Source organism: Oncorhynchus tshawytscha, unplaced genomic scaffold, assembly GCF_018296145.1.
Source record: "Oncorhynchus tshawytscha isolate Ot180627B unplaced genomic scaffold, Otsh_v2.0 Un_contig_8142_pilon_pilon, whole genome shotgun sequence".
Taxonomy (NCBI): Eukaryota; Metazoa; Chordata; class Actinopteri; order Salmoniformes; family Salmonidae; genus Oncorhynchus; species Oncorhynchus tshawytscha.
The window spans coordinates 165,023-178,102 of record NW_024609817.1 but is presented as its reverse complement, the minus strand read 5'-3'; the positions used below and the strand labels follow the sequence as shown (position 1 = coordinate 178,102).

At 42.1% G+C, this 13,080-nt stretch overlaps 1 protein-coding gene and 2 long non-coding RNA genes across 4 annotated transcripts in view; 1 reads left to right on the top strand and 2 right to left on the bottom strand.

Moving 5' to 3' along the window:
- Window positions 1-142: 142 nt before the first annotated feature.
- On the bottom strand, window positions 143-375 carry LOC121846081. The gene is made up of 2 exons (XR_006082993.1): window positions 273-375; window positions 143-194 (listed from the first exon to the last, which is right to left on the bottom strand). It is a non-coding gene; the product is annotated as an uncharacterized LOC121846081 (long non-coding RNA).
- Window positions 376-616: 241 nt separating this feature from the next.
- LOC112227842 lies at window positions 617-1,701 on the bottom strand. Its single transcript, XR_006082992.1, has 2 exons — window positions 717-1,701; window positions 617-668 (listed from the first exon to the last, which is right to left on the bottom strand). It is a non-coding gene; the product is annotated as an uncharacterized LOC112227842 (long non-coding RNA).
- Window positions 1,702-12,079: 10,378 nt separating this feature from the next.
- Window positions 12,080-13,080, top strand: part of LOC112227843 (ankyrin repeat and death domain-containing protein 1A) — a 32,852-nt gene continuing 31,851 nt past the window's right edge. Inside the window, exon 1 of one of the 2 annotated variants that reach the window (XM_042318858.1) lies at window positions 12,080-12,271. In XM_042318858.1, coding sequence (XP_042174792.1) covers window positions 12,263-12,271 — 9 coding nt within the window. In that variant the 5' untranslated portion in view covers window positions 12,080-12,262. The remainder of the gene's footprint in view (window positions 12,272-13,080) is intronic. The other variant, XM_042318857.1, reaches the window with a different exon arrangement.

Sequence of the window (13,080 nt, the reverse complement as noted above, 5' to 3'; positions counted from 1 at the left end):
ATGCCTACTCTCACCTAGCCCCAGTAATGTTGTGTTGTATCTACTCTCACCTAGCCCCAGTAATGTTGTGTTGTATCTACCCTCACCTAGCCCCAGTAATGTTGTGTTGTATCTACTCTCACCTAGCCCCAGTAATGTTGTGTTGTATCTACTCTCACCTAGCCCCAGTAATGTTGTGTTGTATCTACTCTCACCTAGCCCCAGTAATGTTGTGTTGTATCTAGCCCCAGTCTCACCTAGCCCCAGTAATGTTATGCTGTATCTACCCTCACCTAGCCCCAGTAATGTTGTGTTGTATCTACTCTCACCTAGCCCCAGTAATGTTGTGTTGTATCTACTCTCACCTAGCCCCAGTAATGTTGTGTTGTATCTACTCTCACCTAGCCCCAGTAATGTTGTGTTGTATCTACTCTCACCTAGCCCCAGTAATGTTGTGTTGTATCTACTCTCACCTAGCCCCAGTAATGTTGTGTTGTATCTACTCTCACCTAGCCCCAGTAATGTTGTGTTGTATCTACTCTCACCTAGCCCCAGTAATGTTGTGTTGTATCTACTCTCACCTAGCCCCAGTAATGTTGTGTTGTATCTACTCTCACCTAGCCCCAGTAATGTTGTGTTGTATCTACTCTCACCTAGCCCCAGTAATGTTGTGTTGTATCTACTCTCACCTAGCCCGTAGTATGTTGTGTTGTATGTTGTGTTGTATCTACTCTCACCTAGCCCCAGTAATGTTGTGTTGTATCTACTCTCACCTAGCCCCAGTAATGTTGTGCTGTATCTACTCTCACCTAGCCCCAGTAATGTTGTGTTGTATCTACTCTCACCTAGCCCCTGTGCTCTTGAAAGCAGCCCCGTTCACTTGGCTTTTAAATAGGGCACACAGGAACTAGCCACTTCCTGACAGATCTACTCTCTTCTTTAGATCTCTCTTTAGACAGAGACCAGATAATTTGTATCACACTGAAATGCAGTCCTGGGTGTTGCTATGTGCTAAAACAGACTAACACTTAGAAGCTAAGTGGTTTTGAAGGACTGTGGTATTAGACCGTTCGTGGCATCCATTTTGTTTTAAAGGGGCTTTTAAGGCTATGAAATCTTGTTTTGTCAAGTATTTTCTTATTTTATCTTAGCATTAGGTTTAACCTTGGTCTGCTTCATAGATTTGAGGGTATTGGGTATTGACCAATTGAAACAGAAGGATCTGATCCATTTTGATGTGAACTCAAATGTGGTTCCTACCTAACATTTGTCCTTTACAAATGCACAGCAAGGATGATAATGCCTTGTCCAAGACTTTAGGAAGTAAAATATGTAAACATGATTAGTTTTATATTTTTAAAGTTTAAAGTTGTACTATTAGGTCTAACGGTAGATACTATGTTAATTCATCTATTGTTATTTTGAATATCAAATTGCACATAACACATTTTCTACTTAATATTTAAGTTATTAATCTTGTCACACACTCCTTGTGGTTGGTTGGTCCGTCATTGTAGAAAAACAATAGATTTATCCCCTCAAACTGGCTTATAGCTGTAGCTGAGTTGCAAATGTATGTTGAGCTTTGTAATATTGTTATGTATTATATGTCATTGTACAAATGCTCTTACTAATAATTGGACTGATAAGGTTTATACGCCCGTAGACATTTTGACACGGTTTAACATGTGGCTTCATAAAGCATGTCTGAATAAATGTTGCTTTCTGTATGAAATATCTTCCGTCAGATTTGTTTGATGTCGTCCAACTAATTCATTTACATTCATCATATCCATGTTTATTTTCTTATTTCACCTTTATTTAACTTTATAAAACATGTAATCCAAACTAATGTATTTAGGATCAAGCACTGGAGTTATAGCAACTAGTGCCAACTATATTTGTCTGCATAATTTTCTTTACAGTTCCAAAAGCCTACTTCCTCTTTCTGAAGTAGATAAAGCGAACAACAGTTTCACTACAGTTCAGAAGTAAAACAGGAATCAAAATTGTATCGCATTTGTCTCTCTAATCTCAGGCATGAACCCACGTACTCCAGAGTAGTTTTTCAATTTGCTGTCAGTTCCCCATCTGCTCACTGCTGTGGCAGTCATTTACAGTCTTATCAGTCAGTAGTGCATCTCACAGGTCTACCTCCTATAATTAACATGTTTCTCCTCATTGACAGCCCTGCTGCCTATCTCAGATCCACAGGGAATAAGTATGAGCATCAGCTGCCCTCAGACCGATTGTTAAAGGAAAACCAGGATTAGTAAGACAGAGCTGACCTCTATACAAACAGCACACAGCGCAACAGAGAGAGCAAGAAGTAAAGGGACGTGTTTCCTTCATTGAATGGCAAAACATTACTTCATTATGTGGTTGAGAGATCTGGGGAATATATACAGTTTACTGCATGTTGTTCGGGTGGGGGAGTTTCTCCACACATCTTTTATAGACATTTATCATGGGACTTCTAGTTTGCACAGCCTTGTATTTCAAATGTAATGCTTGCTAGTTAATATCTGTATACAGCTGTCCACTGACAGAACGTAAAACAACCAGCTTGAACTCATGAAAGGGATGAAGGCTCTCGGACTGAAACTGAAACCTTACCTCTGGACTAGAGAGAATACTGACTGGGCTTGTGGTTTAGTTCCAGAGGAGGAGAGTGATGTGACTCACAGTGTGTGTGTGTGTGTGTGTGTGTGTGTGTGTGTGTGTGTGTGTGTGTGTGTGTGTGTGTGTGTGTGTGTGTGTGTGTGTGTGTGTGTGTGTGTGTGTGTGTGTGTGTGTGTGTCCTGATGAGAGGGGAGATAAACTCTTCAGGCCATATTTTGCTCACCTACATAATGTGTGATGATGTCATTTCATGATGTGTGCAGCAAATGTCTGACGTAAAGTTGGTTGTTTACTGTGTGAGTGGAAACAGAGGATGTCTGATGTAAAGTTGGTTGTTTACTGTGTGAGTGGAAACAGAGGATGTCTGATGTAAAGTTGGTTGTTTACTGTGTGAGTGGAAACAGAGGATGTCTGATGTAAAGTTGGTTGTTTACTGTGTGAGTGTAAACAGAGGATGTCTGGTGTAAAGTTGGGGTGTTTACTGTGTGAGTGTAAACAGAGGATGTCTGGTGTAAAGTTTGTTGTTTACTGTGTGAGTGTAAACAGAGGATGTCTGGTGTTTACTGTGTGAGTGTAAACAGAGGATGTCTGGTGTTTACTGTGTGAGTGTAAACAGAGGATGTCTGGTGTTTACTGTGTGAGTGTAAACAGAGGATGTCTGGTGTTTACTGTGTGAGTGTAAACAGAGGATGTCTGGTGTTTACTGTGTGAGTGTAAACAGAGGATGTCTGGTGTTTACTGTGTGAGTGTAAACAGAGGATGTCTGGTGTTTACTGTGTGAGTGTAAACAGAGGATGTCTGGTGTAAAGTTGGTGTGTTTACTGTGTGAGTGTAAACAGAGGATGTCTGGTGTAAAGTTTGTTGTTTACTGTGTGAGTGTAAACAGAGGATGTCTGGTATAAAGTTGGTTGTTTACTGTGTGAGTGTAAACAGAGGATGTCTGGTATAAAGTTGGTTGTTTAAACAGAGGATGTCTGGTATAAAGTTGGTTGTTTACTGTGTGAGTGTAAACAGAGGATGTCTGGTATAAAGTTGGTTGTTTACTGTGTGAGTGTAAACAGAGGATGTCTGGTATAAAGTTGGTTGTTTACTGTGTGAGTGTAAACAGAGGATGTCTGGTATAAAGTTGGTTGTTTACTGTGTGAGTGTAAACAGAGGATGTCTGGTATAAAGTTGGTTGTTTACTGTGTGAGTGTAAACAGGATGTCTGGTGTTTACTGTGTGAGTGTAAACAGAGGATGTCTGGTATAAAGTTGGTTGTTTACTGTGTGAGTGTAAACAGGATGTCTGGTGTTTACTGTGTGAGTGTAAACAGAGGATGTCTGGTATAAAGTTGGTTGTTTACTGTGTGAGTGTAAACAGGATGTCTGGTGTTTACTGTGTGAGTGTAAACAGAGGATGTCTGGTATAAAGTTGGTTGTTTACTGTGTGAGTGTAAACAGGATGTCTGGTGTTTACTGTGTGAGTGTAAACAGAGGATGTCTGGTGTTTACTGTGTGAGTGTAAACAGAGGATGTCTGGTGTTTACTGTGTGAGTGTAAACAGAGGATGTCTGGTGTTTACTGTGTGAGTGTAAACAGATGGATGTTTACTGTGTGTGTAAACAGAGGATGTAAACAGAGGATGTCTGGTGTAAGTGTGTGTTTAAACAGGTCTGTGTTTACTGTGTGAGTGTAAACAGAGGATGTCTGGTGTAAAGTTGGTGTGTTTACTGTGTGAGTGTAAACAGAGGATGTCTGGTGTAAAGTTGGTGTGTTTACTGTGTGAGTGTAAACAGAGGATGTCTGGTGTTTACTGTGTGAGTGTAAACATGATGTCTGGTGTTTACTGTGTGAGTGTAAACAGAGGATGTCTGGTGTAAAGTTGGTGTGTTTACTGTGTGAGTCGCAGGCAGGGCTACCTCATCACGTGACCGCTACATTAGGCAGAGTTACTCATCACCAGAGCTTAAGTTCAATCCATCAGCTGTTGCTGTATGTGTCACTGTGTAGTGAGGAAGGGCCTTCTACCATTTCATCTCATGTGAGTTAAAACCTAGTTAGACAAAGCTGAGGACCTCAGCTTTGAGAATCTATCCGTGCTTCTACATTCCCCACAGAGCATTCCTGAGTCAGAGCCAACAATGATGTTTATAGAACCAAAACATTAGAAAAGACTAGAAAAAACTACCTCAGGCTGTTTCACTACTGGGACTGTACCTGGGAGTAGTCAGAGTGGAAGACATTTAATGAATTATGAGACAAATTACTGTAATTTTGGATCAGTACCTGCAGTTGCCTTTTAAGTCTTTGTGTGTGTGTGTGTGTGTGTGTGTGTGTGTGTGTGTGTGTGTGTGTGTGTGTGTGTGTGTGTGTGTGTGTGTGTGTGTGTGTGTGTGTGTGTGTGTGTGTGTGTGTGTGTGTGTGTGTGTGTGTGTGTGTGAGTGTGTGGTATGTGTGAGTGTGTGGTATGTGTGAGTGTGTGGTTAGAGTCCAGTGAGTGTACGTTGGGCCTGTCTGTGGAGGTGTGTATATTATTGTGCTACATGTAGACACAGTTCTGTATTTCTCAATGGATCTGATCCATTCCAAGGTCCAGTAACCAGATTATAGAGAACAGGGTACCAGAGAGACAGGGCTCTATATAGTACAGTAACTAGATTAAAGAGAACAGGGTACCAGAGAGACAGGGCTCTATATAGTACAGTAATTACATTAAAGAGAACAGGGTACCAGAGAGACAGGGCTCTATATAGTACAGTAACCAGATTAAAGAGAACAGGGTACCAGAGAGACAGGGCTCTATATAGTACAGTAACTAGATTAAAGAGAACAGGGTACCAGAGAGACAGGGCTCTATATAGTACAGTAACTAGATTAAAGAGAACAGGGTACCAGAGAGAGAGGAACTGATATCATCATGCTCAACAGCCCACTCATCGTATGGCCCCTCATCTGCTTCCCAACAAACCAATATCGAATACGAAATGTAAATCCCTAACAGCACCCTATTCCTTAAGTCATGCACTCCTTCTAGTCAGAGGTAGTGCACTATATAGGGAATAGGGGGTCATTTGGGACACAGCCCAAGCCCAATGAGACTACTGGGAACAATCACTGCCCACTGCATAACAGTGATGTTACCGTACAGTCCGTGTGAAGTAAGACTTGGCACAGAGAAACCTAATTCTTGAGAGTTATGGCATGGAAGGGATTCAGAAAAAGTTTGTGAATTTAGAGAGATAAAATTACCCTTACTGTCCCAAAACTACACATATCGTTCAATATGTGACTGACTGGTCATAAGACTACATAGGCTTGTGGTTTAGTTACTGAGAAAGGAGAGGGGTGTGTGTGTGTGTGTGTGTGTGTGTGTGTGTGTGTGTGTGTGTGTGTGTGTGTGTGTGTGTGTGTGTGTGTGTGTGTGTGTGTGTGTGTGTGTGTGTGTGTGTGTGTGTGTGTGTGTGCGCGTGTGTGTGTGTGTGTGTGTGCGTGTGCGTGTGTGTGTGTGTTTCTATCCAAACAAATCCCTGAAACTTAGCTCCTAGTCAGGTGAGATCCGTGCACTCTCAAACCACCATGACATACAGTTGAAGTCAGTATTTTCCATACACTTAGGTTGGAGTCATTAAAACTCATTTTTCATTCCACTCCACAAATTTCTTGTTAACAAACTATAGTTTTGGCAAGTCGGTTACTGGTCTCTGTTACTGGTCTCTGTGTTGTAGTGATAGAAGATGAATCTATCTATGACACGGGGTGGTTACTGGTCTCTGTGTTGTAGTGATAGAAGATGAATCTATCTATGACACGGGGTGGTTACTGGTCTCTGTGTTGTAGTGATAGAAGATGAATCTATCTATGACACAGGGTGGTTACTGGTCTCTGTGTTGTAGTGATAGAAGATGAATCTATCTATGACACGGGGTGGTTACTGGTCTCTGTGTTGTAGTGATAGAAGATGAATCTATCTATGACACGGTGTGGGTACTGGGCTCTCTGTGTTGTAGTGAATCTATCTATGAAGATAGAAGAATCTATCTATGACACGGTGTGGTTACTGGGCTCTCTGTGTTGATCATGTACTATGACACGGGGTGGTTACTGACCTTTCTATCTGTGTGTGTGTGTTGTGTGTGTGTGTGTGTGTGTGTGTGTGTGTTTCTGTGTGTGTGTGTGTGTGTGTGTGTGTGTGTGTGTGTGTGTGTGTGTGTGTGTGTGTGTGTGTGTGAGCATGTGCGTGTGTTATTTATAAACCAAACCCTCTTGCAGAAACTCAATCTACTCTGTACAAATGAATCTCACAGCAAAACAACAATTATAAGGTGAACATTTAATGTGTTGCTTAATAAGGCCAACTTGTTTATTATTTTTCCTATAATTTCTCGCAGTGTGTGGTGGTGGGGAGACTTTATTATTGGAACCTGTATCTGCTTAGTTCCCATAGCAACAGTGTGCATTGGCCAACACCCATAACAGAACTACAGTCTGTCTGGCTAGGACTGAACACTGTTCATCTGTGTGACAGAAGGGAGCAAACTGTGAATACCTCTCACATCGCTTACAAGACGTAGGTGTTTCATCAGAAAACTCAATATTGTTAGTCATTTCAGCTCCAATTTACTATTCTGTCACGCCTACCTCATGGCCATAAAAACTAATTCACACTATTTGACCAAAACGGACTTGCAGTGAAAGGGGAATGAGCATGGGGAACTCTTACAGGGACCCCTGGTGGCTGATATTAACAGTACACAGAGGACATACAAGAGACTTGTTAGGGGATGTTGGGTGCCAAACACGTATCCCATTAATGATGTGATGGCAGACCTTGGTTAAACACCATCAGACAGGCTCCCTGCAGTACAGAGACCTTGGTTAAACACCATCAGACAGGCTCCCTGCAGTACAGAGACCTTGGTTAAACACCATCAGACAGGCTCACTGCAGTACAGAGACCTTGGTTAAACACCATCACACAGGCTCCCTGCAGTACAGAGACCTTGGTTAAACACCATCGATGATGTTGTCCCCACAGTGACCGTACATACCCCAACCAGAAGCCATGCATTACAGGCAACATCCACACTGAGCTAAAGGGTAGAGTTGCCGCTTTCATGGAGAGAGACTCTAACCCAGACGCTTATAAGAAAGCCTGCTATGCCCTCCGATGAACCATCAAATAGGCAAAGCGTCAATACAGGACTAAAATTGAATTGTACAACACCGGCTCCGATGTTCATCGGATGTGGCAGGGCTTGCAAACTATTACGGACTACAAAGGGAAACACACCCGCGAGCTGCCCAGTGACACGAGCTTACCAGACGAGCTAAATTACCTCTATGCGCGCTTCGAGGCAAGCAACACCGAAAAAATGCATGAGAGCACCAGCTGTTCCGGAAAACTGTGTGATCGCGCTTGTCGCAGCCGATATAAGACCTTTAAACAGGTCAACATTCACAAGTCCGCAGGGCCAGACGGATTACCAGCATGTCTCTGATTGAGTCTGTAATACCAACATGTTTCAAGCAGAACACCATAGTCCCTGTGCCCAAGAACACAAAGGCAACCTGCCTAAATGACTACAGACCCGTAGCACTCACTTCCGTAGCCATGAAGTGCTTTGAAAGGATGGTAATGGCTCACATCAACACCATTATCCCAGAAGCCCTAGACCCACTCCAATTTGCATACCGCCCAAACAGATCCACAGATGATGCAATCTCTATTGCACTCCACACTGCCCTTTCCCACCTGGACAAAAGGAACACTTATGTGAGAATGCTATTCATTGACTACAGCTCAGCATTCAACATCATCACTAAGCTAAGGATCCTGGGACTAAACACATCCCTCTGCAACTGGATCCTGGACTTCCTGACGGGCCACCCCCAGGTGATGAGGGTAGGTAGCAACACATCCGCCACGGTGATCCTCAACACTGGAGCTCCACAGGGGTGCGTACTCAGTCCCCTCCTGTACTCCCTGTTCACCCATAACTGCATGGCCAGGCATGACTCCAACACCATCATTAAGTTTGCAGATGACACAACAGTGGTAGGCCTGATCACCGACAACGACGAGACAGCCTATAGGGAGGTCAGAGACCTGGCCGTGTTGTGCCAGGACAACAACCTCTCCCTCAATGTGATCAAGACAAAGGAGATGATTGTGGACTACATGAAAAAGAGGACTGAACATGCCCCCATTCTCATCGACAGTCATGAAGAGGGCACAACAAAATTTACTCTGTACCAGTACCCCCTGTATATAGCCTCCACATTGACTCTGTACCAGTACCCCCTGAATATAGCCTCCACATTGACTCTGTACCGGTACCCCCTGTATATAGCCTCCACATTGACTCTGTACCAGTACCCCCTGTATATAGCCTCCACATTGACTCTGTACCAGTACCCCCTGTATATAGCCTCCACATTGACTCTGTACCTGTACCCCTGTATATAGCCTCCACATTGACTCTGTACCAGTACCCCCTGTGTATATAGCCTCCACATTGACTCTGTACCAGTACCCCTGTATATAGCCTCCACATTGACTCTGTACCAGTACCCCCTGTATATAGCCTCCACATTGACTCTGTACCAGTACCCCTGTATATAGCCTCCACATTGACTCTGTACCAGTACCCTCTGTATATAGCCTCCACATTGACTCTGTACCAGAACCCCTGTATATAGCCTCCACATTGACTCTGTACCAGTACCCCCTGTATATAGCCTCCACATTGACTCTGTACCAGTACCCCTGTATATAGCCTCCACATTGACTCTCCACATTGTCTGTACCAGTACCCCTGTATATAGCCTCCACATTGACTCTGTACCAGTACCCCTGTATATAGCCTCCACATTGACTCTGTACCAGTACCCCCTGTATATAGCCTCCACATTGACTCTGTACCAGTACCCCCTGTATAAAGCCTCCACATTGACTCTGTGCCAGTACCCCCTGTATATAGCCTCCACATTGACTCTGTACCGGTACCCCTGTATATAGCCTCCACATTGACTCTGTACCAGTACCCCCTGTATATAGCCTCCACATTGACTCTGTACCAGTACCCCCTGTATATAGCCTCCACATTGACTCTGTACCAGTACCCCCTGTATATAGCTCTGTACCACATTGACTCTGTACCAGTACCCCCTGTATATAGCCTCCACATTGACTCTGTACCAGTACCCCCTGTATATAGCCTCCACATTGACTCTGTACCAGTACCCCCTGTATATAGCCTCCACATTGACTCTGTACCAGTACCCCCTGTATATAGCCTCCACATTGACTCTGTACCAGTACCCCCTGTATATAGCCTCCACATTGACTCTGTACCAGTACCCCCTGTATATAGCCTCCACATTGACTCTGTACCAGTACCCCCTGTATATAGCCTCGTTACTTTCTATTTTCTTCTCTATTTATTTTTATTATTTTTATTGTTTACTTCAGTTTATACTTTCTTAAAATGTTTTTTAATTAAAACTGCATTGCTGGTTAAGGGCTTGTAAGTAAGCAGGTCTACACCTGTTGCATTCGGCACATGTGACAAATAACATTTGATTTAATTTGATTTGACCACACAGGCTCCCTACAGCACAGAGACTTTGGCAGCGTGTGCACCATCATGCTCCCCATGAAACATCCTCTGAACCACTTCTGTAATACAGAAGTGGTTCAGTGTCCCACCGACTGAACCAAATGTTCCTCCAGCAAAAAACAGGCTTTAAAGGGATAGTCCATGCTAATGACTAAATTACACATTGGTTTTCTTACCCTTTAAGCAGTCTATGGACAATGTATTAAATAATGACAGGAATACATGCTTTTTCTTTACTTGGCCACAGTTTCAAAATGCCAACTTTTAAGCATTTGTGGCACATTCTAATGCAATTCAATGTTACCGATATCAGCATTTTAATTTGGGTGAACTATCCCTTTAACCTAACTCAAAAGAGCCTTGATTCACCAGTGGATCCTGATTACTCAGCTGTATTGGCTAGTGCAGAAATCTCTTAAATTCCAGATCAAATTAAATGTTATGTTTTGATGCAGACCTTCAGAATGCAAAACACACTTTCACCGACATACCTCACCTTATTGATACCGATCAAGTAATCTACGGATTCTGAGAGTCAGGGACCAAAATATGGGTTTGTTTACCGACCTTAAGCTTATGCTATAATTGTTTGACTGCAAAATAAGTTTCAAAGTTTCAATGTTTATTCACTATGTGCCGAGGATACAACAGGTGTAGAACAATACAGTAACATTCTTACCTTGAGAGCTCTTTCCCAACAATGCAGTGATAATAATAATTATAACAATGATAATTAATAATTATTGTTATTATTATTATTACAATAATAATAATAATAACAATAATAATAGAAAATATAATATATACTTTATAATTTATTCTACAATGTAGAAAATACAAAAAAATAAAGAAAAACCCTGGAATGAGTAGCTGTGTCCAAACGTTTGACTGGTACTGTATATAAACATTATAATACAAAACACAGTCATGGGATGCACAAATAAAACATCACAAATCAGGTGTCTATACTTCAACACCAAAGTTAGATGAGATGATACAGGATGTAGTAATGAGTATCAAAACTGTCACCTGTAATGAAACGAAGGGCACTATGGTAGATGGCATCCAAAGGTTTAAGAGTAGTAGCAGTTGCACTTTGATAAATAATATCACCATAATCAACAACAGATAAATACGATGGGAGTTAAAGAAACATGAGAATGCAAGTATAGTGTGATAAGAGATACATACTGGCTACTTCAAACTGCAGATACCTACATCGTAAGGAATTGCGTAGAGATGTCTCCCTCTTGTGGAATACATGATGACTGGAAAAGATGTTTCTTTAGTTTCAGTATTGTCAGCTATGAGCAAACAGTCTGGGGTTTCTTATTGACTGTTCTCTCTCTCTCGCCCCATGGATACAGAAGGCGGAGATGTGTTTGCCATAAGATGAGAGAGTAGATTTCCCAAGAAATGTGATTGTGTCAGCTATGAGCAAACAGTCCAGGGTTTCAACATTTTTTCTCAATTAAATTATATTCGGTTAAACTTTCTATGAAGTACCTACCTATAATGCTTTATCATAACATACTTTATGTGTTAAGACACTGACTATAAGCGTCCATAACCACTCATAAGTGGTTATTAAAGTCTGTATGATGTTTTATAGATCATGAACTATAATGACTTGTAAGAATATATACTGCGTAATAAATAACAACCAAGCTGGTTTAAAACACCAAAAATATAGTTATTGGGCTACACACATTAGGCGCCATAATACAGTATTATAAGGCTTTATGTGAGGCAGAAAGCCTAGTTTACATCTATGCGCAGCATTACAGGCTAAATATTATTGCGATCTGAGATGATAGATCGTTCCAGTTGTTCTCTCTCATATCTAAATGATAGCCAATGAATGTGGGCTGGTCCCTCTGCGCTCAACACTCAACACCCGGATGTGTGCGGCACTTCGACTGCATAGTAGAATCGCTGGATCCAGATAATAGACTATTTGATGGGAATCAGATCGCGGATTACGACAAAAAAAATGAAATCAACTGAATCAGTGCCGTTTTGGAATCACTGACAGAATGGAGGACGATCTGGTTTCAGAGGATGATATCTGTAAGAATTTGTAATTCTCTCATTACTAACGGAATAGCTGTATGTATTGGTTTTTGTTATGCCTACTCTGCTCATCTGGCCTATATACTGTACTAGTCTAGGCAGCCTGCCTTTAGCAGGTTATTGCACGCGCGGACACTATCAGAACAGATTCAGTCAGAATAATTGATTAATTGATAAGAGCTACCATGAACTGAAGCCAGTTCAAATACTAGGCTATGTTATATTGCAATGTGATGGTTGTCGGGCTGCATGACAGGGCTCATATGGTTCCTCCTTATAGGATGAAACCATAGCCTTTTGATTTGCATTACTTCTGAAATATTATATTGTAGTAGTGCTTGACTTGGGCATCAGATCGCTGGAGCTGAATACCAGCACCTCAAATGTTCTACTGCTTGAGCTCCTGCACCACTTATAGAATATTAGCAGGACCTAGTTTGGGAACCCTGGTCTAGTGGTGAGGTGTTTAGCTGTTGTTTTTGCGCTAGTTTATCATTGCACTTATAAGAGGTTGGTGGAACATTAATTGGGGAGCACAGACTCGTGGTAATGGCTGGAGCAGAATGGGTGGAATGGTACCAAATACATCCAACACGTTGTTTCCATGTGTTTAGTGCCGTTCCATTTACTCCGTTTCAGCCATTTTTATGAGCCGTCCTCTCCTCAGCAGCCTCCACTGGTTGCACTAGTTTTCTGACTTGTAATGCTCAATGTACTGTTTGATGTAGGCCTGGCAATGTTGTCCATAGTACAAGCATATAACCTCCGGGATAGACCGATCTAGGTCAGTCTCAACCAGTCTGTCA